The sequence below is a fragment of the Lissotriton helveticus genome, chromosome 5_1 (assembly GCF_964261635.1).
Source record: "Lissotriton helveticus chromosome 5_1, aLisHel1.1, whole genome shotgun sequence".
Classification (NCBI taxonomy): Eukaryota; Metazoa; Chordata; class Amphibia; order Caudata; family Salamandridae; genus Lissotriton; species Lissotriton helveticus.
Genome location: NC_136065.1, coordinates 1,207,339,258 through 1,207,361,583, shown reverse-complemented (window position 1 = coordinate 1,207,361,583; position 22,326 = coordinate 1,207,339,258). Strand labels below are relative to the sequence as shown.

The 22,326-nt window shown below is 46.4% G+C and overlaps 1 protein-coding gene across 1 annotated transcript in view; it reads left to right on the top strand.

Annotated features, from left to right (window-relative positions):
• The window catches only part of CACUL1 (CDK2 associated cullin domain 1), a 375,285-nt gene that overhangs the window by 181,126 nt on the left and 171,833 nt on the right, over positions 1 to 22,326 (top strand). Inside the window, exon 5 of the mRNA XM_078643906.1 lies at positions 13,541 to 13,643. Coding sequence (XP_078500032.1) covers positions 13,541 to 13,643 — 103 coding nt within the window. The remainder of the gene's footprint in view (positions 1 to 13,540; positions 13,644 to 22,326) is intronic.

Here is a 22,326-nt window from a genome sequence, read left to right as displayed (position 1 = left end):
TCTAAATCCCTGCTAGCTATTCCAGGTCCCACTCAAGAGGAGTTTATAACTCTGACGATCAAAGTTAAATCTGGGTCTCCGAATGACCCTATGAGACAAATGCAATTCCGCGATTTCGCCGACTGCTGTTACCCGGCGATGCAGAGCTTGATTGATCTATCTTTTAGAACTGGTAGTGTTCCTACTGCTTGGAAGCAGGCTACTATTATACCAATCCTTAAAAAACCTTCTCTTGACCCTTCCAAATCAGAGCACTACCGACCTATTTCCCTCCTTCCTTGGATGGCTAAAATAGCCGAAGCTCACGCCAATAGGATTTTATCCTCCCACCTGCAAGAAGCAAACATACTGGACAACTCCCAGAATGGGTTTCGCACCGGCCATAGTACCGAGACTGCCCTCTTGGCTGTGGTGGAACACATTAGGAAAATATTAGACCAAGGTCAGGCGGCGGCACTGATCCTATTGGATCTAAGTGCCGCCTTCGACACGGTCTCTCATTCGATCCTTCTACATCGCCTCGTGGAGGCAGGAGTTGGAGAACAAGCACTTGAATGGTTTCGATCATTTCTCACGGATCGAACCTTTAAAGTTTCTACACCTCCCTATATTTCTGCCCCACGCCCCATTCTGCAGGGAGTCCCACAGGGTTCGGCTCTCAGCCCCACCCTTTTTAATTTGTATGTTGCACCGCTGGCGCAGGTAGCTGCCAGTTTTGGTCTCACAATGGTGTCATACGCCGATGACACTCAGTTGGCTGTGTCACTTAATGGCGATTCCAGCATGAACGCCCCTACCTTTCAGGCAGCCCTTAAAGCTGTGGCCGGATGGATGGCGAATAATCGTCTACAACTTAACGCCACCAAGACGGAGGTCATTATCTTCGGTAGAGACAGCGAGCTCTGGGGAGACCAATGGTGGCCTTCTGAACTGGGTCCTGCTCCCACTCCTGTAGCCGAAGTTAGAAATCTGGGCGTATGGCTTGATGATAAACTGTCCTTTATTCCTCACATCAAGCGTGTCGCTGGAACATGTTTCGGCGCTCTACAGTGCCTACGGCCCATTTTTAAATTCTTTGACGCGGACACCAGGCAAATTATAGTCCAAGCTCTGGTGTTGACCAGATTGGACTATGCTAGCTCCTTGTTTCTGGGTGTGAATCAGGCTGAGCTAGCCCGCCTTCAGCGGGTACAAAACGCGGCGGCCAGGATGCTGGTCGGCCTTCCTAAATTTGTTTCTGCTCGCTGCACTATCCACGACCTTCACTGGCTCCCAGTAGGCCAAAGAATTAAGTTTAAGGCTTTGTGCCTTACTTTTAAAATTCTTAAATTGGCCTCCCCTCCTATTCTCACCCAGACTATTTTCCACTATGTCCCCTCAAGAGCTCTTCGGTCTGCAGGGTCTAACTTAGCCATTATTCCTCGCTTTAAAAAGTCCAGAATGGGTGGACGTTCCTTTTCGGTGATGGCGGCTACACTGTGGAATTCTTTGCCTGCATCACTTCGTTCCATCCCAGATCTGTTTCAGTTTAGGAAACTATTAAAAACTCATTTATTCTCCTCTGCTTAGCTTTACTGCTACCTGGTTTTCTCTGTTGTGTTGTGTGCTTCATTCCAAAAAGCGCCGGGACGCCTCTTGGCTGCGGCATCTGTGCGCTATATAAAATAACATAACATAACATAACCCCAAAAAGGCTCTCGGTTCTCTTTTAGTGGTAGGGTAGGGAACAGCTTTTATGGCCTCCACTTTCTTAGATTGGGGTTGAATCAGACCATTCCCCAAGACATAACCAAGATAATTGACAGTCCTGAAGGCGACCTCGGATTTCTTGGCGTTGATATGGAGGTCGGCTTTATGTAGACTGGATAGAATTTTGTCTAAATGAGTGAGGTGGACTTCCCAAGTCTTGCTAAAGACGACGATGTCGTCAAGGTAGGCTGAAGCGTATTCCAGATTGGGGGGCCAACAAGTTATCCATGGCCCTTTGACCAACCCAAAATGAGGACGGTAAAATGATAATGGCCAGAGGGTGTGGAAAATGCAGTCTTTTCCCTGTCTGAGGGGGCTAACGGTATTTGCCAATACCCCTTGGTGAGGTCGATGGTGGTGATATATCTGGCCTCACCAAGACGTTCCAACAGCTCGTCTACCCTGGGGAGGGGGGTATGCATCTTGTTTAGAAACCTGGTTAACTGCTCGGAAGTCGATGCAAATCCGGATGCTGCCATCCGGTTTAGGTACGAGGACCACCGGTGAACACCAGTTGCTATGCGACGGGACAATTACGCCAGACCGTAGCATGTTATTCACCTCTTGATTAAAGGCAAGGCGCCTAGCCTCAGGGATTCAATATGGTTTTTGCTTCACCACAACACCAGGGGGTGTAGGAATGGTGTGTTCGGCTAAGTGGGTTCTGCCTGGTTGGTCCGAGAACACACTTTTGTGGTGAAGGAGGAGAGAGAGCACTTCATCCTTTTGTTTCAGGTTAAGGTCCTGATTGATAGGAGTGTCATGTACAGTATGATGAGAGGGAGAGACCAGAGCGACCGTGGTTACTGTTTGAGGGGGTTTACCTATCCACTTCTTTAAGAGGTTTATGTGGTACATTTGTGTTTTCTGTCCAGATAATTGTAACAGATAGGTGGTACGCCCTATCCTTTTGAGGACTTTGAAGGGTCCCTGCCACTCTTTCCTTAGTTTGTGGGTGGAAGTGGGCAGTAGTATCAAAGCCCACTCCCCTACGCTCCGTTCCCTCCACTTTTTCCCTCTGTCATAAAAGGTTTTCTGTTTGGCTTGAGCTATGGCCAGATGGTCATGAGCAAGGGTTCTCAGTTTGTGAAGGCGAGTTTGTAATTGACAAGTATAATCCAAAAGCGCCTCCGCTTCTTGTGCCCCCTCCCTTTCCCAGCTATCTTTGGTGATCTCCAGTAGGGTCCTGGGTTTACGTCCGAACAATAGCTCGAACGGTGAGGTACCCAAACTGGCTTGGGTCTGGCTACGTAGTACAAAAAGGGCTAGAGGCAGTAACTGATCCCAGTTTTTCCCATCCCCAGACAGTAGTTTCTTCAAGGTGAGCTTTAGGGAGCCGTTATACGCTCAACCAAACCATCTGTCTGGGGATGGTAGACCGACGTTTTTATATGCTTTATTCTCAGTTGGGTACACACCTGTTTCATAAGGCGGGACACGAAAGGGGTACCCTGGTCGGTAACGATCTCCCTGGGGAATCCCATTCGCGAAAACACCTCCAACAGTCTTTGGGCTATGGCAGAGGAGGTGGCCACCCGAAGAGGAAAGGCCTCCAGATAGCGGGTGGCATAATCTACCAACACCAGAGCATACTGGTGTCCCCTTCCTGACTTGTGCAAAGGGCCAATGAGATCCATACCCAGTTGGTCAAATGGAGTGCCTATTATGGGTAATAGATTCAATGGTACAGGGGGAGGAATGTAAGGATTAATTCTTTGGCATATCCTGCATTCTTGACAGTATTTGTGAATCTGGGCATAAACTCCTGGCCAGAACAAATGCTGGAGTATGGCCTGTCCCGTTTTTTCAGCCCCAGAATGGCCTGCCAAAAGATGGGCATGTGCAAAAAAAGAATTTGCTCCCTAAAACTTGTGGGTACCAACAACTGTGGGGTCGCATCTAGTTTTGCCATTCTATATAGCAGACCGTTTTTTTCCGATAAAGGTGGGATATACCCTGGTGAGGGGGTCCTGATCCTCACGGGCTTTATTCCAGGCATTAGTGAGGCTGGCATCATTTAACTGTGCGGTGCGGAAATGGGTATCTCTTGCCCAGGGCTCTGGTAGAAGACGGTTGTCGTATGTTTTCCCCAGGGGTTGGAGAGCTTCTAACATAAGAGAGTGAAAGGATGGATTATCGGTCCACTGAGAACGGGTTCTGGGAGACTGGATAAGACACCCACCCTTACCTCGGTTCCCTTCCCTGACCCGCTATAGAGGGTGACATTAGCTAGGGGATATTCCCTAACATCCCCGTGAACACATCTAATGTGAACAGTCTTTCCTGGGATAAGATTGGACTGGTTGATTAACTCCTGTTTTACCACTGAGTGCTTGCACCCAGAATCAAGTAGGGCACTTATAGGCGTCCCATTGATAGTCACACTTACATAGAATGTTGTCCCAGTTTCTTGTGCGAAAAGGATGGAGCGGGGTGCATAGCTCACGTCCATTGGCTCATCCTCCTTCTCTTTCTTTTTTCGGCAATATCGGGCTATATGGCCCCACTCCCCACAATCGTAACATTGGGGTCCTGAAGTGACTGGAAGATCCGCTCTGGGAAAACGGGGACGTATAGGCTCTGGAAACCCTTTTTAGTGGTTTCTTTTCTGTCTTCATTGGAGGAATGTTTTTGGGGTGATTCTCCGGTTCTCTGATATAAGGACGTCCTTGTGCTCTGGCACAACACGTGGCCATTTCTATGGCGTGTTCTAGAGTGAGACCCGCATGCTGCTTCAACCAACGCTGTGAGTGCCATAAGGTAGGGCCTCCAGGAACTGCTCCAGATAAATTTTATTCATAACTGCGTCCATGTTGGCCTCGTGAGGTTTAAGCCAAAGGTCCGCTGCTTCCTTTAATTTATAGAACAGAGTCTTGGGGAGATCCCCTGGGGCCGCTCTTTCCTGGCGAAACCGCAAACGGTGGGTTTCCTCATCCACTCCTAAGCGATCTAGGATATATTGTTTAACAACAGCGTATGCACAAGTCCCGTCCCTATTTACCATTTGGTAGGCCGCTTGTGCCTCTCCCGTCAAGAGGGGGGCAAGATAAAACGGCCATCTATCTCCAGGCCATGCACTCGCCCAGGCCGCCCTTTCGAAATTCAAAAAGAAAGCTAGGGGTTCATGCCCTGGGGCATATTTTTGCAAAGGGACCACTGTACCAGGGGGAGGTGAGGTTGGCCTTCCCTGTCCCAAAACAGTCAGGAGATGGGTCTGTCCTTCCACCAACCTAAGTAAACTTTCTGATTGGTTCTGTATCGCCTGGGTGAAAGCTGTCCGATCCGTCTCCGCTTGGGTGGAGGTTTGTCCAATAGCCCACTCCAGTTTTTCCTGTCCATCCTTCATTTGGTGTATGATGTTTCCATCCTGTATCGGACGGCGGTTCACGCTCAAACTCCTATCTGGCTCGCCACTTGTGAGGAAGGGGGGCCTGAGGGCCGGTTGGTTGAAGTAGTAATGATGGATGACCACTCGGATATGTCGGAATAGAGTATTTATTTCTTGTCGAAACAGTACCCCAAACTAAATAAACAAGGAAAAGAGTTCTCTATTCAGCTCCGCTCTTCGTTGGGCGAAGACAAGCAAAGGAAAGAAACTGTCAGGGTCTTCGAGTCCTTCCTGACTTCAGCAATTCAGTTTTTCAGTCATGGGTTCTTCCAGCATCGCCATGTGAAAAAGAAAGAACAAACAATCCGGGGATTACTGATACGTTCGGTGTTTACTCAACTGAATGAGGGGGTAAAGGGGAGTGAAGGATTCACCAGGGCCCTACACCAAGAACATGCTGTGTTCAAAAGTCGAGTTGTCGCGACTGGGTGAGCGTGTTCAGGGGTGAGGTTTACACAAAGACGCGCTCGTGGTCCCGTGACCTCCCTCAAACCTCCCCTACCCCGTTCCACCTTGTGAGGAGAAGAGTCCCTTTAAACGGCCCCGTACCTTGTCCAGCCACACATCTCCAGAAGTGCGGCAGGGCGGCTCGTGGTGTCGGTGGCCTCCAGGCGTACACGTTCTCCTGGCCTGCTCGTCTACTTCTTCTCCTGGATTCTCGTCTGCTTCCTCTCCTTGGTTCTCCTCTCGAATGTTGCTCGTCTCCGGCGTTTTCTCCTGTCTTCCTCCTCCGGCTTTCGCGCCGTGCGGTTCTGGCCGGGCTTCCTTATCCGCCCCCTCCGCCTCTGATTGGTCAGATGCGCATGACGTCAGGAGGGTCGACTCCGCCGGTGACATCCATGCCGCAATAAAGGGGCCGTAAGCATCCTGAGGACGGGGCGGAAAGGAACAGCTGTTAAAGTCCCCGCCCCGTCCCCCGACGTCACCAGAGGCCCCGTGACAGGAAGCCAGGTCAAGGAGGAACAACATACGCATTACGGGGATTGCGGAGACGACGGACATCCAGAACATGAAGTACGTTGAGATGAGGATGTCAGACTTGTTCGGCCAGGACCTCTCTGCAATGTTCCTGATTGAACTTGCACACCGCACCCTGGGACCTAGGCCTAGAGTGGGAGCGCCGCCGCGACCGATACTGGCCAGCGTGCTTAACTACAGGGACAGAGACACGATATTACGGCTGACTAGAGAAAGAGGTGATATACAATACAAGGGAAATAACATCGCTTTGTATCCCGACTTCACGCTGCAGGTTCAGGCGGCCTGCCGGGAGTTTATTCCAGCAAAGAATATCTTTCGGCAGATAGGCAGCAAATATGCTTTGATATACCCAGAAAAACTGAGGGTTCAGGGCTCTGGCAGGCCGACCTTCTTCACAGATGCAAAGGCAGCACTGACCTACGCAAGGCAGCTAGCGAAGGAACAAAAACGGAAGGTGGCAGCTGACGTCATACAGTCTGAGAATACCCTGGAAGATAATGATTGAAGCTTCCGGGCTTGATCGCTGGATGGTTAGATATGTGGGGAAAAAAGGGGGTTCATCTGTGGCGCAGAGTGTTGAGACGATGTTGTTTTATATATCCTAGAATGTTTGTTGACGAGAAGAGGCCTGTGGGGCGTACGTAATAGTTATTATTGACGCGATAGACGGTTATCTGTTGACATGCAAGGGCGGATGGGCATATCGTCCTCGGTGGTGTATGGTGTGCCTGGCCACCCTGCCAAGAGTGCAGGGGTGTATTGCCGGTGATCCCATGTACCCCCAAGGGATGATTCATGCGGATTCACTACTGTAGACCGATTGTTTACGGTTGCTGGGGGTGGGAGGGGATATGACACAACCTGAATGGGGGGTTGGTGTGGGTGGGGGGGGAGGGTATTTTGGTATGTTATGTTTGCTCTGTCATTTTCTTCACTGGACAGTTCACGAATTTTGATTATCTACGATGTAAAGACACTCTCACTGATTTGTCGGACTGGTAGAGTTGGACATGCAAATGTGTTGTTTTTTTGTGAATATTGATGGCGCATACACGTAACACGTCCATGGCCACGCTTAGATGCATCTCCTGGAATATACGTGGGTTAAGTGATCGCAGGAAGACTAGATTGGTGCATTCCTACCTTTTGAGGCAGAAAATCGATCTTTGCTTGCTTCAGGAAACACACCTAGCGTCCACGGCAGGGGGTACACTCAGAAATAGTTGATAGGGTGAAGTGGGATATTCAACTTATGCTAGGGGGTGGCTGTTTTGGTGCGCAGGGGGCTTCAGTGGAAACGCACCATACAATCAAAGACATTGAGGGACGGTACATACTGCTGCAGGATACACTGTATAATACTCCGATGGTGATAGTCAACACTTACGGACCAAATATCGATACTCCAGAGCTTTTCCAACACACATGTCAGAAAGTACAGGCAATGGGGAATGTGGCGGTATTGTGGGGGGGGGCGACTTTAATGTTGTGCTCTCATTAGAGATGTACAGAAAGGGAGTGTCGCGTGAGCATCATCCTAAATCCGCAGAGACACTGGCTGATATCATGGTGGATCTGCAGTTAGTAGATTCCTGGAGGGAACTTCACCCCACAACTAGGGAGGGCACATGTGTATCACACCATCGCAATGCATGGTCCAGATTGGACTACTGGTTGGTGATGAAAGACATACAAGCTTGGGTATCGGACGCTACACACTGTCCTCGCACACTATCTGATCACACACCCATATTGTTGACAATTTAAATACCACCGCCCTATAGAAAACCATTTGCCTGGAGATTCCCTTCAAGAGCATTATTGGACCAGGTATTCCGGGAAGGTCTTCGGGTGAAAATAGAGGAATATTTCACACTAAATGAGGGTACGGTGGAATCACCAGGGGTACTTTGGGAGGCTTTCAAAGTGGTTACCAGAGGAAATTGTATAGCTCTGAAAGCGCGAGTCCTTACGGATATTCGCTCTAGATTAGAGAGGCTGGAACGCGAGATTGGGGGATTAGAACGGGAGTTCCAGAGGAACCCCACTCCATCTACCAGTGCATTGATGAGATCCACCTTGATGTTATATCAGGAGGAGGCAGATAGGGAAACGGCCTACTTACATAAGTATACAGAGGCAAGACGATATGGGGAGGGAGACAGGGCAGGGAAGACATTGGCGGGGCTACTACAGGCTCCGAGAGGAGCAGACTATATTGTGGAACTACGATCGGAGGGAGGTGACACTGCCAGAACGCCACAGGATATTCTGGCACTTATGACGCAATATTACCAAAGACTGTACACGTGCCGTAACAACAGAGCTAGAGAGTATATGGAGATGCCACTGACGGTGGAAGATGTACGACAAGTAATCGCCAGCATGCCTGCCGACAAGGCCCCAGGATCAGACGGTCTGACAGCAGCTTTTTACAAGGAATATGCTGATACCCTTCCCCCCCAGATTACTAGACGTATACCGGGAGGCAATGGAAACTGGTATACTCCCACCCACACTGAGAGAAGCTACGATCATAGCTTTACTCGAGCCAGATAAAGACCCGACCTCGCCCTATTCATATAGACCGTTGTCCTTAATTAACCTTGACGCTAAAATTTACGCTAAGCTCCTGGCTAATAGGTTTACAGCCGATGCTGCCACAAATAGTACTCCCAGACCAATCCGGGTTTATCCCAGGCCGGTCAACCACCCACAATCTACGTACACTTTGACCTTCTACATTATCTGGCCCCCCATGTACGGGCCGTGGCTGCACTGTTGGACGCCACTAAGGCTTTTGACTCCCTGGAGTGGAAGTTTCTCTTTCTTTTATTTTCCCGCATGGGCTTCAGCCCCATATTTGTTAAACAGATCCAACTTCTTTACACGAACCCAGTAGCAAGAGTAAGAATTAATGGACAGGTGTCGGAGACATTTGATATCACGCGGGGAACTCTGCAAGGTTGTCCCCTATCGCCGTTACTTTTTGCTATTGCGACCGAGCCACTGGCGGCTAGACTCAGCCAACACCACACACACCGGAGCATAGGTTTCACATCCAGGGGGTTGTTGATTTCAATGTATGCTGACGATATGACACTTTACGTGACTGATCCTCAGGACAATCTCAACATGTTGGTGAGGGAATTGATCAGATACGGCACCCTGACGGGTATACAAATTAACTGGGCCAAATCAACGCTCCTGGCACTGACTGACAAAACTGTTCCTTTTGATACGGAATATCCTATACAATGGGCGGAAAGCGTAACCCGGTATCTAGGTATTCAGATAAGCAGATCTATGCAGGAACTATGGCTGGCTAATTATGGGAGGGGTATGGATTGGGTGGAAACGAAGGTACGTAGATGGAGGCAGTTACCCCTTTCCCTGCTAGGGCGCATAGCAATAACAAAGATGGTATTGTTGCCGAAGCTCCTATATTTGTTTGTAAATATTCCAGTGCCACTTACCGTGCACTTCTTTCAGCGTTTGCGGTCGGCAATCTTAGAATTGGTGTGGGCGGGCAGACAGCCACGTGTCGCATGGAGCCTCCTGACGTTGCCTTTTAGTCAAAGCCCCCGACTTCGAGCTATACGCATATAGTGCACAGGCTCAATATCTGCACTTCTGGCAGCACCCGATTCCCTATCAGCCGCATGTGGCGATAGAAATGGATAGGGTAGCCCAGACTCCCTTAAATGCGGCAGTATACCACCCTTACAAGCGTCCGCATCAGGCGATGGATACGGTTGAGACAACACGATGGGCCTGGCGGGGTATTGCTAAGAGGGCAGGTGGACATGAGCTATATTGACCTGATATTGGGAATTGTTACCTACTAGGTAGAGACCTGTGGATATTTGGGGTCCCTATGTTCAATGGCTGGAGAATGGTGGAATAGATCATTGCAGTGTGGACAATGGGTGAAGCACTGGGCAGGACGGCAAAGACAGGATGCGTAAAAGTGGAATACCAGGTATTAGAAGAGAACGGTAGCTATACCAGAGTGTTGAAGGTTGGTGATTACTAATCGTGATAGGTTGTCCAGACTAATTACTCAGTGAGAAAAACTGTGCGCAGTGTTGATAACCGGTTACACCGGGGGTGGAGATGACCGAGACGAGGGGGGGGGGGGAGTTTTACAGTTGGAATAGTTTCTGTTTATCCTTCAGTATGTACAAAAACGATTGAACAAGCAGAGAATAAGCACATATGTTAATAAAACTGCTCAGTTAAGGTATTGTCGCTGCCGTTCCCCAGGGATGTCGGCATCAAAGCTGTGTAGTATTTCAGTGGTTGTAACTATTGACTGCTGCCGGCCCTGGGGTTGTAGGCAATGCAGGCTGTGTAATCTGCAAAATGTGAAATAAAGTATTAAAAAATATATATATATATATATATATTTGGACATATGGGTACATAGAGATCCAGAACTGGTGGTGAGGGAAAATGATGGCAGAACCATATCTAAGCTGGAAGAACAGATAGACAAATGGACACGGATGCCCCTCTCATTAGCTGACTGCATAGCTTTACAAAAGATGACTGTACTGCCAAAATTTCTATATTTATTTGGTAACATCCCTATCTGGTTGACACAGGCACTGTTCACAAAATGCAGAAGCTCACATTGGCGGTGAAACAAGCCAGACTACGCTGGGATATTTTGACAAAACCATACCACAAAGGAGATTTTGCGGCACCAGATCTACAATTATACTATTATTGTGCGTAGGCACAACATGCTTACTACTGGCTGCAGCCGCACGCTTATATCCCACATATGATGGTGGAGAGGGACAGTGTATATCCAAAACCTTTGCAGCTTATGTCTCGGACCCTATATCCTTTACCCACAGTGACAGGATTCTGCACCTCAAGAGCCTGGCATATGCTAGCGAGTAGGGCCAAGAAATCCCCCGTCTATGCACCAGCACTCCCAATTGCGTATCATCCGAATCTATCAGTCACGCAAGAAAAAAGGATGCTAGCTTAGATGAAATTAAACACTATGGCAGATGTATTCCCACGCGACAGTTTCATTCAGAGGGAGGATCCATCACTAAGCACACACAACACACAAATTAAGCTGTTTGCCCACATGCGTTTACAGACAGCGATGAAAGAATTATATGTCTCGTACCCAGAAGAACCACCTACACTGCAAACTCTACAAGCCCTACTAACTGCACCTAGCTGCCGTAAACTGGTCACCTGTTTATACAACGCGTCACAATCAGACCAAAATGGGTCAGCAGACAAATCACTTAGTAAATGGGAACAGATGCTGGGGGCCTTTATAAGCGAACAAGAATTGGATTATAGCTGCATGCACCTGCAACTGATGACGCCAAACTGTAATCTACGCATAGTACATTTTAAATTCCTACACCAATTTTACTATACTCCGACCCAATTACATAAATATGGTCTTCGCCCAAATGACGAATGCTACAGGTGTGAAGCTTTAAGGGCTGACTTCCTACACACGGCGTGGGCTTTCCCACAGATAAAGCAATACTGGGAGGACGTAAGAGGGGCACTAACTATTATGTTGTCCGAGATGATACCTAACACACCACGAGTATGCTTACTGGGTATGTATAAGATAACACCAGTAAAAGGAAGGAAATTCTTGGCTGTAGCACTCCTACTAGCAAAGCGCCGCATTGCCATCAGATGGGGCAGTAAGCGCTGCCTAGATATAAGGACATGACATATTGTTGGGACACCTTAGAGATCTATTCGGAAGAACTACCGCAAGCATCCAGACTAAGGGATTACTGGGAACCCCTGCTGCAATATCTCCAAAATGCGCAGGCGGACAAGTGAACATAAGGGTACACAGAACGATAGCTGATTATACAACGATTTTGTCGGGTACTTTACGATGAGATGACCAGAGGTAATGAATAACAATGTACGGATAAAGCATAAGATGGTAAGGTGGAAATTGTAATGTCAGAATGTCTCTTTTAACAACACAGATTGATGTATATTGTGTACTACTGTTTGGATTATGATCCCCATTGATAGTGACAGATGGAAAAATATACTATGTGAAAAGTGACTGTATACTATGTGATGCAATACTATGTTATTCAACAATGCTATACTCTATAATGAAAGCTGTACTCTTGATGTTGACTGGACTCAATAAACAAATAATAAAAAAAAAAGAACATCGACATCCAGGAGGTGGTAAGTTTGCTTCACCACCTAGGTTTCACAGTGGATTGGAAAATATATTCCCCTACTCCAGAGAGGAGACTCTCCTGGGGGTGCATCTGGATACCCCGAAAGCAAAGGCTTACCCTACTGTAAAGAGCATTCCAGCATTGCAAGAAAAAAGCTTACCTTTACCAGCTGTCTCAGAATCTGACAGGGAGAACAGTGATGATAGTGTTGGGTATGATGGCCTCTTACATTCACATGATTGCAAACACTTGAGAATCATTTAGGCATATATAAACAACCATTGTCGCAAATATTGGGAAATGAGAGGATCTAGTGGTTGTTGCAGACAAGGTCCTCAAGGAAATGGTAAAACAGAAAGGATTACCAGTAGTAGAAGGAAGTTTAAGGGTTAATGATGACCTAAAAAGTAACAAATTCATTTTCTTGAGCACACTTTTATATGGATTGATAAGATGTTGACTGGACTGTTTTCAAGGACTCCTGGAATATGTACTCCATTCATTGCTCAATATTATGTGTATTGATGGGCTGCTGATTAAGAAAAGCAAGTAATATGCATAATAGTTGCCTCTGTTCCCTTTGTTGAATATAAACTTTACTTCACAAAAGCTAGGAAATTTTACATTCACAAGCCCTCCTGGGTCCACGATGAAGGTGGGTAGTGAAGGGACAGCACAAAATCAATTTTAAATGGAGGCCACGAAATTTAGCATTGTAGGCATACCGTGTCCAGATCAGGCTTCGCATATGTTGAGGCTCACCAAGAGTAAGAACGGTGTTGCAGTCTAACCCTTCCGAGGCCAACCACTAGATTGTGGAATTATGCACAGCATGTGAATGCAGAAGATATTCAAGCATCAAAGCTATTATTACAGGTAAATTACTGGTTTCTTATAATGGATCTCTTGTTAAATAGTCCAAATTATGATGAATTGAGGCATGTAAGATATTGAAGCCTGTCTTCAAAACTTTGTTTTAAATACATAGACTATTGTAGGTCTATGACAGACATATGAAGGATAAAGCAGTTACAGAATAACTGCAAAATGAAGGTTCTATTGCAAAAGCGTTAATAAAAAATATTGATTTTGTACTGAAAACCACTAACTGTATATTTTAACTTCTTATGTTGATGTTGCTAAGCGTAGTGCTGCATTTTAGTGTAGCACAAATACTTTTGTCATTGCAGTGACGGTGATCTCTGATTTTATATTGCAGAATAAATTTTACATAGAAACAAAGCTAAACAGAGACTTGAAAGATGACCTCATTAGGCTGTTCACGGAACAGGTAGCAGAGAAGCACATTTATAGCCTGATGCGTAAGTATCTTCACTTGAAACTGAGCGCGACTACCTCTTGTAGCAGGATAGCCACTTTAAATTGGGTTAAAACACACCTGAATGAGTAGCATTGTGTAGTGCAAGCGTGATGAGCTGTTGTTTTTTTTCTAAGTGATATTGGCAGAGGTTGATTTTAGCTGATGATACTTCAGGAAACCTTTTTTGTTAGGTCTTGTGGTTACTGACAAACATCTCCCGAGTAGGAGACTCAAAACAAATCTTTCCACACCACTCTAAAACTTATAAGATCTCCGATTTCTATAGCCAAAGTGTATGTTTTTTAAAAGCAAGCAATTCAAAAACCTATGGCATGGTTCTTGTGACATTTTTAAGAACTCAGTTCTAAAACACATTGCAAGGTTTTGGTGACATTTTCAAACTACACTGCTTTCGGCCTTGTAGATTATATCACCATAATCTCCCAAGGCAATATGCAACATATATAACGCAGTTAAGCATTGTATTTATGGCCGTCTCTAATCCTGTTCTTAAAGTCTTTGCTGCAAAAATGGCAAAAGGTTTTGGTTTTCTAGCTTGGCTTGGATGGTAGTGTGCTAATCTTTTGCTTAACTTGGGTAGAAAAGCGAATATTTGAGGTAAGCAGTTTTAGAATGTCAGTTGTGTTGTGCTCCATATAAAGGAGCTGCTCTCCCCCTAAAAATATATATTCTTGCCACCCCGTGAATTCCTTATATTGTGTGGAATTAACAATAAAATTGAGATGGAATAAATCTGCCTCCTGAGGATGCTTCATCTAGCCCTGACAGTTACAGTTATAGTGGTTTATCGTTACAAAACCAAAAAACACTGAAATGTCCCAGTTATGGTTCGTTCCACAATCCAGATCTCACACAACAGCTATGCAAACCATAATTTGCGCACCTTATGCAGTGCTTATGACCTTACCCTTGATGTAACAGATCCAGTTACTAGTGTCATAAATATTCTCCAGTATTGGGGTGTCTTTCATAGATTCACATGCTTGAATATTCCCTGTCGTCGAAATGGGAGCCCCACGGTAAATAAAATAGCAATAACAAATATCATATATGTATATAAAAACATAATTACATACATCCCCAAACCATAAATACTCAGTACCATAGGTTACCATTAACACATAGAATTTCATTAAAAGAAAAAAAGGCACTTCAAAAGCCTATCCATGTCGTTATGATAGTCCAAACTACAGTCAATCAGGCATCAGCACCCTCTAGAACCTTCTCCCCAGAGGTTCAGGCCCTCAGATTTTCTACTGCACGTCGTGTGAAGGGAGTCTCCCTGAGCTCTGCTCAGTATTCTCTACTTCCTTTTGGATTTCTCAGCTTTTAGGATGTCTTCAAGTAAGAAATCTCTTTTTGGACCATGTGCTTCTTGTGGAAAGTTGCGGCTCTTCTCTGAAGACCCTCACAAGAAGTGTATTTACTGCCTCTATCCAGAACATGAGGTAGGCAAGTGTAAGATTTGCAGGACTTTTTCCACCAAGACTCTTGAGGACAGAGAAGGGCGTCTCCTTCTATGGTTACAGAGGCTGAAGGATAAGGAGGGCCCTCTTTCTGACGCAGAAAGTTTTGCGTCTGGGATGTCTAGAGCCACTTCTAAGCGTAGCAGTGTGCAGGAATTGCCCTCTCCTTTCCTTAAAAAGAGGAAGCTTCAGCTCCAGGTGGCTCCTACAGGGTCTCCACCTCTTCCTGCTACGCCTACGCCCCCGAGATCTGACCTTCAGGCTTACACAGCTCCTTAAGAGCATGATTCCGCAAAAAAACGTGCCAAATCGTCGACGATCTGTCCGACGACGAAATATGCCGTTTCTGGCTCTTCGACGACAGTGACGACGACTTCTGCCAGCAGGTCGTCGACGGCGGATGCGTCGACGTCTTCAGCGTCGACGTTGGTATCTGTGAGGATCAAATCAGTCTCGTCGACTATTCCTTTTTCCTCGTCATCATCTAAGAAGGGGGTCTTGTCGACGTCCGACTGCTTCGGCGGCGGCTCCGTCGGCGGCGGCTTCGTTGGCGACTGCGGCAGCCGCCGTCTACGGCGGCCCCGTCGGCGGCGGCTTTATCGGCGGTAGCTTCGTTGGTTGTTCCGTCGACGGCGGTGCTATCGTTGACGGCTACTTTGGCATCACTACCTCTGGTGCCAGTTTCCACGTCCGGCTCCGCAACACCTGCCGTTGACCCTCTGCACTAGCGTTGTCATGTGTCTTAGGATCAGCTTCCGCGACACACTCAGCCTCCATCACCTCTATTTGCCACGGGTTCGGAGCATGACTCTGGTTCTGATGAGGAGGAAGATGCTAGTTTCCGGGCAGCTCTAAGCCCTTCGGAACTGGTCATCAAGTGTCAGGATTATGAAGACGATGGAGGAACATTCTACACAGGTTCCCACAGCACAAATACCGCTTTCCCTCATTTCTAATCTCCAGTACATGTTGGAGGATTATAACTGACGTTTTCCACCGTCTCACCACAGCTCTCCTCAGATTATGGTGCCTGCCCCTACAGCTGCTCCTTCGTCTCCTGCGCCGCCGGGGCCATCTGCGCCTTCAGTTCAGATACAGGCGGCTGCTGCTGCTGCTGCTGATGATGATGATGATGTTCTCCCGGATCGGGAAGACGGCGAAGTGGACGATGATGATGGGACCATGGCGAATTACCAAATCCAAACACCGTCGCCGCTTCCTTCGGCACCTGGGGATTCCCCTCCCGATGATATCGCCAGTTTTCACCAACTTATGGAAAGGGCGGCACTTCGATTCAAACTCCCTATGGTCCTAAAGGATAAGGATTGTTTTCTTTAGGACTTCAAGAGTCAGCCTCTTAAACAAGTCCGTGCGGTGCCCATTATTGACTTCATCTGGAAGGAAGGCATCAAACTGATGCAGACTCCAAATTCCATTCGGGCACTTCTTCCACGTTTGGAGAAGTACAGGGCACCCGAGAACTCTCCAGCTTGCCTTGTAGCGCAGCCTAAACCAGACTCTGTGATTACACAGGCAGTGCAGCGCCGTTCCAGAAATCCTTCTTCCCCTATTTCTGCACCACCTGACCATGAGGGTCGTCGTCTTGATGCCATAGGGCGAAAATGTTCCACTATGGCTTCTACCACCGTGAGAGCTGCAAATTCATTGGCCATTCTGGGTCGTTAAGACCGCCAAATGTGTTCGGACATGTCCCCCTTTATCGATCTCATTTCTGAGCCTTCCAGAGCGGATGCTCTCAAGATTCTTCAGGAGGGGGAAAGAGCGTCATCGGAGCTCATCGACTGCTCTGTGGAAATTGCGTGCACTGGTTTTCGTCAGCTAGCCGGGGCAGCTGTTTTGCGTCGTCAGGGCTGGCTTGGTTCCACCTCTTTTCGCCAGCAGGTCCAGGCGAAAATCCTCGACATGCCCTTTGACGGCGAATCGCTTTTTGGCCAGCATGTGGACGAAGCGCTTCAAGCCATTAAGAAGGACACTGAGACGGCTCGTTCACCAAGGCACTTTGCAGTTTCGCAAGCAGCCTTTTCGGGTGCGCATAGACACGGCACCTCCCATTCATTTCGTGGCGGATCTAACCAGTACCGCTCCTATAATCAGGGAAAACAAAAATATTCCTCTCAATCTCAACAATCTTATCGACAACAGTACACAAAGTCTTACAGAGGAAAGTCTTCCTACAGAGGCTCCACTTCTAAGAAGCAATGACTTGCCTTCCCCTCTCAAAGTTGGAGGTCGAATCTCTCTTCTTTTCCAATTGGTCTCTAATCAGTCAGTCAAATAGTCTTTATTCGAATACAAATACATAAAAGACATTTATACATTTAAAACACTAATCCATAAGCCATAATTAAAAAGCAGTTTCATATTTAACAAATCACAATGATCGTAGCTCCCACCAAGATATCCATGTAGCTCGGTTCATAAATACTAGAAGTACATAAGTTCATAATAAAAACGGTAATGAATAAAATAAGATGAGATAGAAATAAAAATTTTAAAAATATTGATCGTGCATCAATTTTAACTGTGTGACTTATAAATTAAAGACCAGGACCAATAAAAAGCAATGGGGGTGTTCCTGTCTCTTTGTACCATATTCTGACAACCCTTTCGCCCGCTGGATCCACATACCATGTAAAAATTTTGATATGGCAATAATACAGAAGTCATTACCATCTGTTTTGAGGATCCTAATGGCTTCTGAGCCTGATGTACTACCCAACAAGAGACATGTTGGCTTGATCCATTTGTCTCAAGTTCCTGTATGTTGGGCAAATAAAAAAAGACATGGGCGATGGATTCCACTTGGTCTGGGCAAAACGGACATTCCTTAGATTTTCCAGTACCCCATTTACTTGTAAAAGAGTTTAGAGGGAGGGTACCAATTCGATATTGATGATACCATTTCCTATCACTTGGGACTGTAATAAGATTCCAATATTTTTCAAGTTCCGGTACATGTTTGGTCTCCATAAAAACTTTAGATAAGGAGTTACTCGGTAAAGACGAAAATCTTTTAACCATCACCATGTTCCAGTACAGTCCCTTCAGATCCTTGCGAGATGGAAATGGGGAGCTGGTTGGATTAAGCCACAGGTGATTAAGACCCATTTCCATCAAAGCCAGCCTAACTTGCCTTAGCCAGGGGATTTTGCCTGATCCATAGGTGTCCCTGACCTCCAAAAGGGAGAGTGCATAGTCCATAAGTTCCTCGGTTGCCCAAATCCTCTTCCAATATGCCACTGGTCGAAATCGGGCAATATCCTCAATGAATTGACTGCCCAGGTCATAAAAGAGCGGTATAAGAGGAGTGGATTTTGGCAAGCCCGTTATAGACCGCATAAATTTATTTTGGGCGTTTGAGAGGATGGATATATTACTGAATCCCCATAATTCTGCCCCGTAAAGAACGGATGCAGAGATTTTGGCATTATAGATCTTCAGTAAAGGGGCTATAGGTTTAAAATGGGATAATCTGATTTCTTTGGCCAAAGCCCCTGTCATTTGGGCATGTTTGAGTGAAATCATGTCCACGTGCGGGGACCAGTTTAATCCAGAGCTGAGTGTAATGCCCAAGTATGTAAAAACATTGGCCTGTTCGAGCGGGACATTGTCCATGGTGACATGCCCTACAACTGGTTTGTGATTATGGAGAACCATGAACTTAGTTTTGGCTATGTTAATTACTAGGCCAAAGTCATTGCAAAAGGTCTCAAACCTGTTTATGGCTATCTGGAGGCCTTTTTGGGTTTTTGACAACAGGGTGTCGTCGGCAAACATTAACACCTTGGCTGCTAAGGCAATTCCCGCTGGGTGCTGCAAATCGATATTTACCATTGTTCATGACAAGGTCAGCTCGTCATAAGCACAGCTCCAGTGTACTGCATGACGAGCTGACCTTGTCATTAGCATGGAAGTGGTTAACAGGGGTATTTTCCTTCCATTTAGGGATGGGGCATCAGTAGGGAAATTTGCAAAGTAATTGGTCACCCTGTTAATGTATAAAGAAAATAACGTTAGAGCCAGTATGCACCCCTGTCTTACCCCCCTTTCTTTATTAAATCTGTCTGTCACTTGGCCAAATCTACCCCAGGGGACTTGGGCAAAGTTTCCTTCATGTAATTTAATCACAAATGCCAACAAGCCCGTTGGCATCCCCAGGTCGGCCAAGGTTTCCCACAACCTAGTTCTAGGCACCAGATCGAAAGCCGTTTTGAAATCCAAAAAAGCGTCATATATTCGCGCTCCTTTTAAAAACACCACATTCCAATATATTAAGACAAATCTAAAAACCTGGTCAATAGTACTTTGGTGAGCACGAAACCCTGCCTGTAGGTAGGATAAAATACTACACTCATCAATCCACGTTTGAATATGGCCCAAAACAAGCCTAGCGATTACCTTTTGTAGGCAATCTATTAGGCTTATGAGCCTGTAGTTACCTGGGTCTGATTTGTCACCTTTTTTGTAGATGGGTAGTATTTCTGCTCCTTTCCAGGAGTCCGGGATTGGGGTTCCCTTGCCAATGGCATTTGCCAGGATCTGAATGTAGACTACCCAGATCTCCTTGTTGTGCAAAAACAAATCGGCAGGGACACAATCGATCCCTGGGGCTCTACCTCTACTTACACTATTAAGGACAGCTTCTACTTCCTTACTAGTGAAGCTTAGGTCAGATGTTCCTATCTGGTTGACCACATGCCCTTGGGGAATGTGAGAGTCATCTACTCCCCTAACAAATTGGTTTGCGTAGTGGGAAACCCATTTCTCAGGGGGGATATGATTGTCAGGTGGTTTGTCCTGACAGCCCCTGCCCCATTTCAGGAGTTGCCAGAATCTTGCCAAATTTCGTTCTAGACTGGCACCATATAGTTCCTGCCAATATTCTTCCTCCCATTCTTTTTTGGCTATCTGTTGGACCTGCTTATAGTCTTTACGTGCTTGAGCGATAGTATCTATTTTTCGCGCGGATTGCCTTAGATAGTGCTTGATAGGCCCTCCTGCAAGTATTACCATACCAAGACTCTACAGGGGGTTTTACAGTACTTTTGTTTTTAAAATTATCTGTAATGAAAAAACTTTTTAAATGATTAAAAAGGTTTTTATGGACCGAAGCAACCTTGGACTCATAGCCTAGGGTGTCAGAACATCCTGAGAGATCTTCAATTGCTTTCGTTACCATGGCATTTATTTCCATTAACTTATCCTCCTTCAGGATGACCTTAGCCCATTTTAGCCGTTTCTGTACGTTGCTTTGAGTAATTTCTACACCCACGGTGGGAGCCACTACTGTGGATTTAGACATGCCAGTCAGCACCAGTAGTAGGGGATTGTGATCACTCTCGACTCTTTCCTCGACTGACATATCGACAATTTTTGACCAAAATTCCTTGTTTACAAGAATATAGTCGATACGGCTACATTGTAGGTTGGTGCTATATGTAGCAGAACCTCCCTTATCTGACGGGGTTCTGCTGTTGGCTGCTCTAAGGCCATGCTCAACACGCAATGCTTTGAGTTGGATGGCTGCCTCCGACCATTTTTTTATGGGTGCCAATGTTAATTGTGGAATGTTCCAAATGGCATCTTCATCCTGTCCCATATCTAAATCATTGGTGTCTAGGGGTTCGAATGTACAGTTAAAATCACCAGCCACCACTATGTCATGAGATCCTGTGTACTGGTTAAGGAATGAGTCCAGGAGTGTGATTGTATTTGAAGCTTTCCCACCAGGTAGACCTCGTGCATATACATTAATAATAATTAAGTCCCTTACTCCAGGTCTTGTGATCCTAACTGCCATGAAGTCGTTCCCTTCCATATCCATTTCATGGATTATATACCCGCCAGACTGTCTGATCCACATAGTAAGGCCCCCCATTGGTCTCCCTCTTCGGGCGGTAATAGCAGGTTTATAAAAATTAATATAGCCCTGTCTAAATATTGGGGTGACTGACCACGTTTCCTGAAAGCAGGCAATATCATTAGAATCAATTAGCAACTGCCAGTCAGGTGACGCAAGTTTGTTTTTTAGACCGGCTTCGTGTCTAAATCAATACTTTGCAAAATGACACTCGGGCTTCCTAGGCCATTGACATCAAGCTCTACCTGGACAGAATCATACACCCTAGGTAATGGAACTTTGGGACAAATGACCACTTGCTGGATGTTGCTTGAGCATAGCACAATACCTGGGGTTGTCATTTCCTCTCTTGCCTCCTTCAACTCAATGTGTGTTTCTTTTAGGTTGGGTGTGACATCTTCTACTACTAACCCATCGCGCTCTTTTCCCTTGGCGCTTTGGTTACAGCCCCAAGGTGTACAATTCAATAAGATTTCCGACTGGGCACAACCATCATAATTGGAACCTCCCTCGATTGCCACTCCTCTTTCTGCCGGGCCAGATAAGATTGCAACAGGTACATTACCCAGTCAATCATTAGCGTCTAATGAGCTCAGTCCCTCAAATCTATTGAAGGTTGAAACATTGTAGTTAGTGTGGCCTAGCCCTCTACCCATTGGCCCTGGGAGGACACGACAAATGCGTAGACAAGTGCGGTAAAAATACCCCAAGGGTAGAATGTTTATGGCGTCTTCTCTTACCCTCAGCGATGCCGTCTTTTCCAAGATACACCCTACCAACCTAGGGGACCTGAAAGTGACAACAATTGTGTCCCCTTCCAGGCTTTTAGCTGAGTTACCCACCCATGCTACCCTTCTGACCATCAAAAAGTTCTCAAATAAGTGATTTCCTAGCCCCGTTTTAGAATCCAGATAATGTAATACCTTGTTTTTTAAGGTCACCCATTGCTCTTCCTCACCTAATCGTATTGGAGGTGTATTAGCTAGGACTATGGTTAGTGGAGTGGCCTCTGGTGGGAGATCAAGAAAGACCCCCTGTGTTATATTACTCCTACACTCTTCGTCTACTCTAGGTCTAATGCTATGCATGGGTGGTCTGGATCTTTGTACTACAAGTGGCAAAGATGTCAAAACAGGTGGGCCATTAGGTGGTGGTTGAAGGCAGATGGATGCTAAGGGGGCCCCACACGCCTGAGGTTGTGGGTGTGAATTAGATGCTAAGTTGCAACCTGCATTCTGGTGTACTGCTGGGTTACATACACCCTCCCCTGTTTGGACCACCAATGGTTTGATAAGGTGCTCCTCTATTTTATTTAA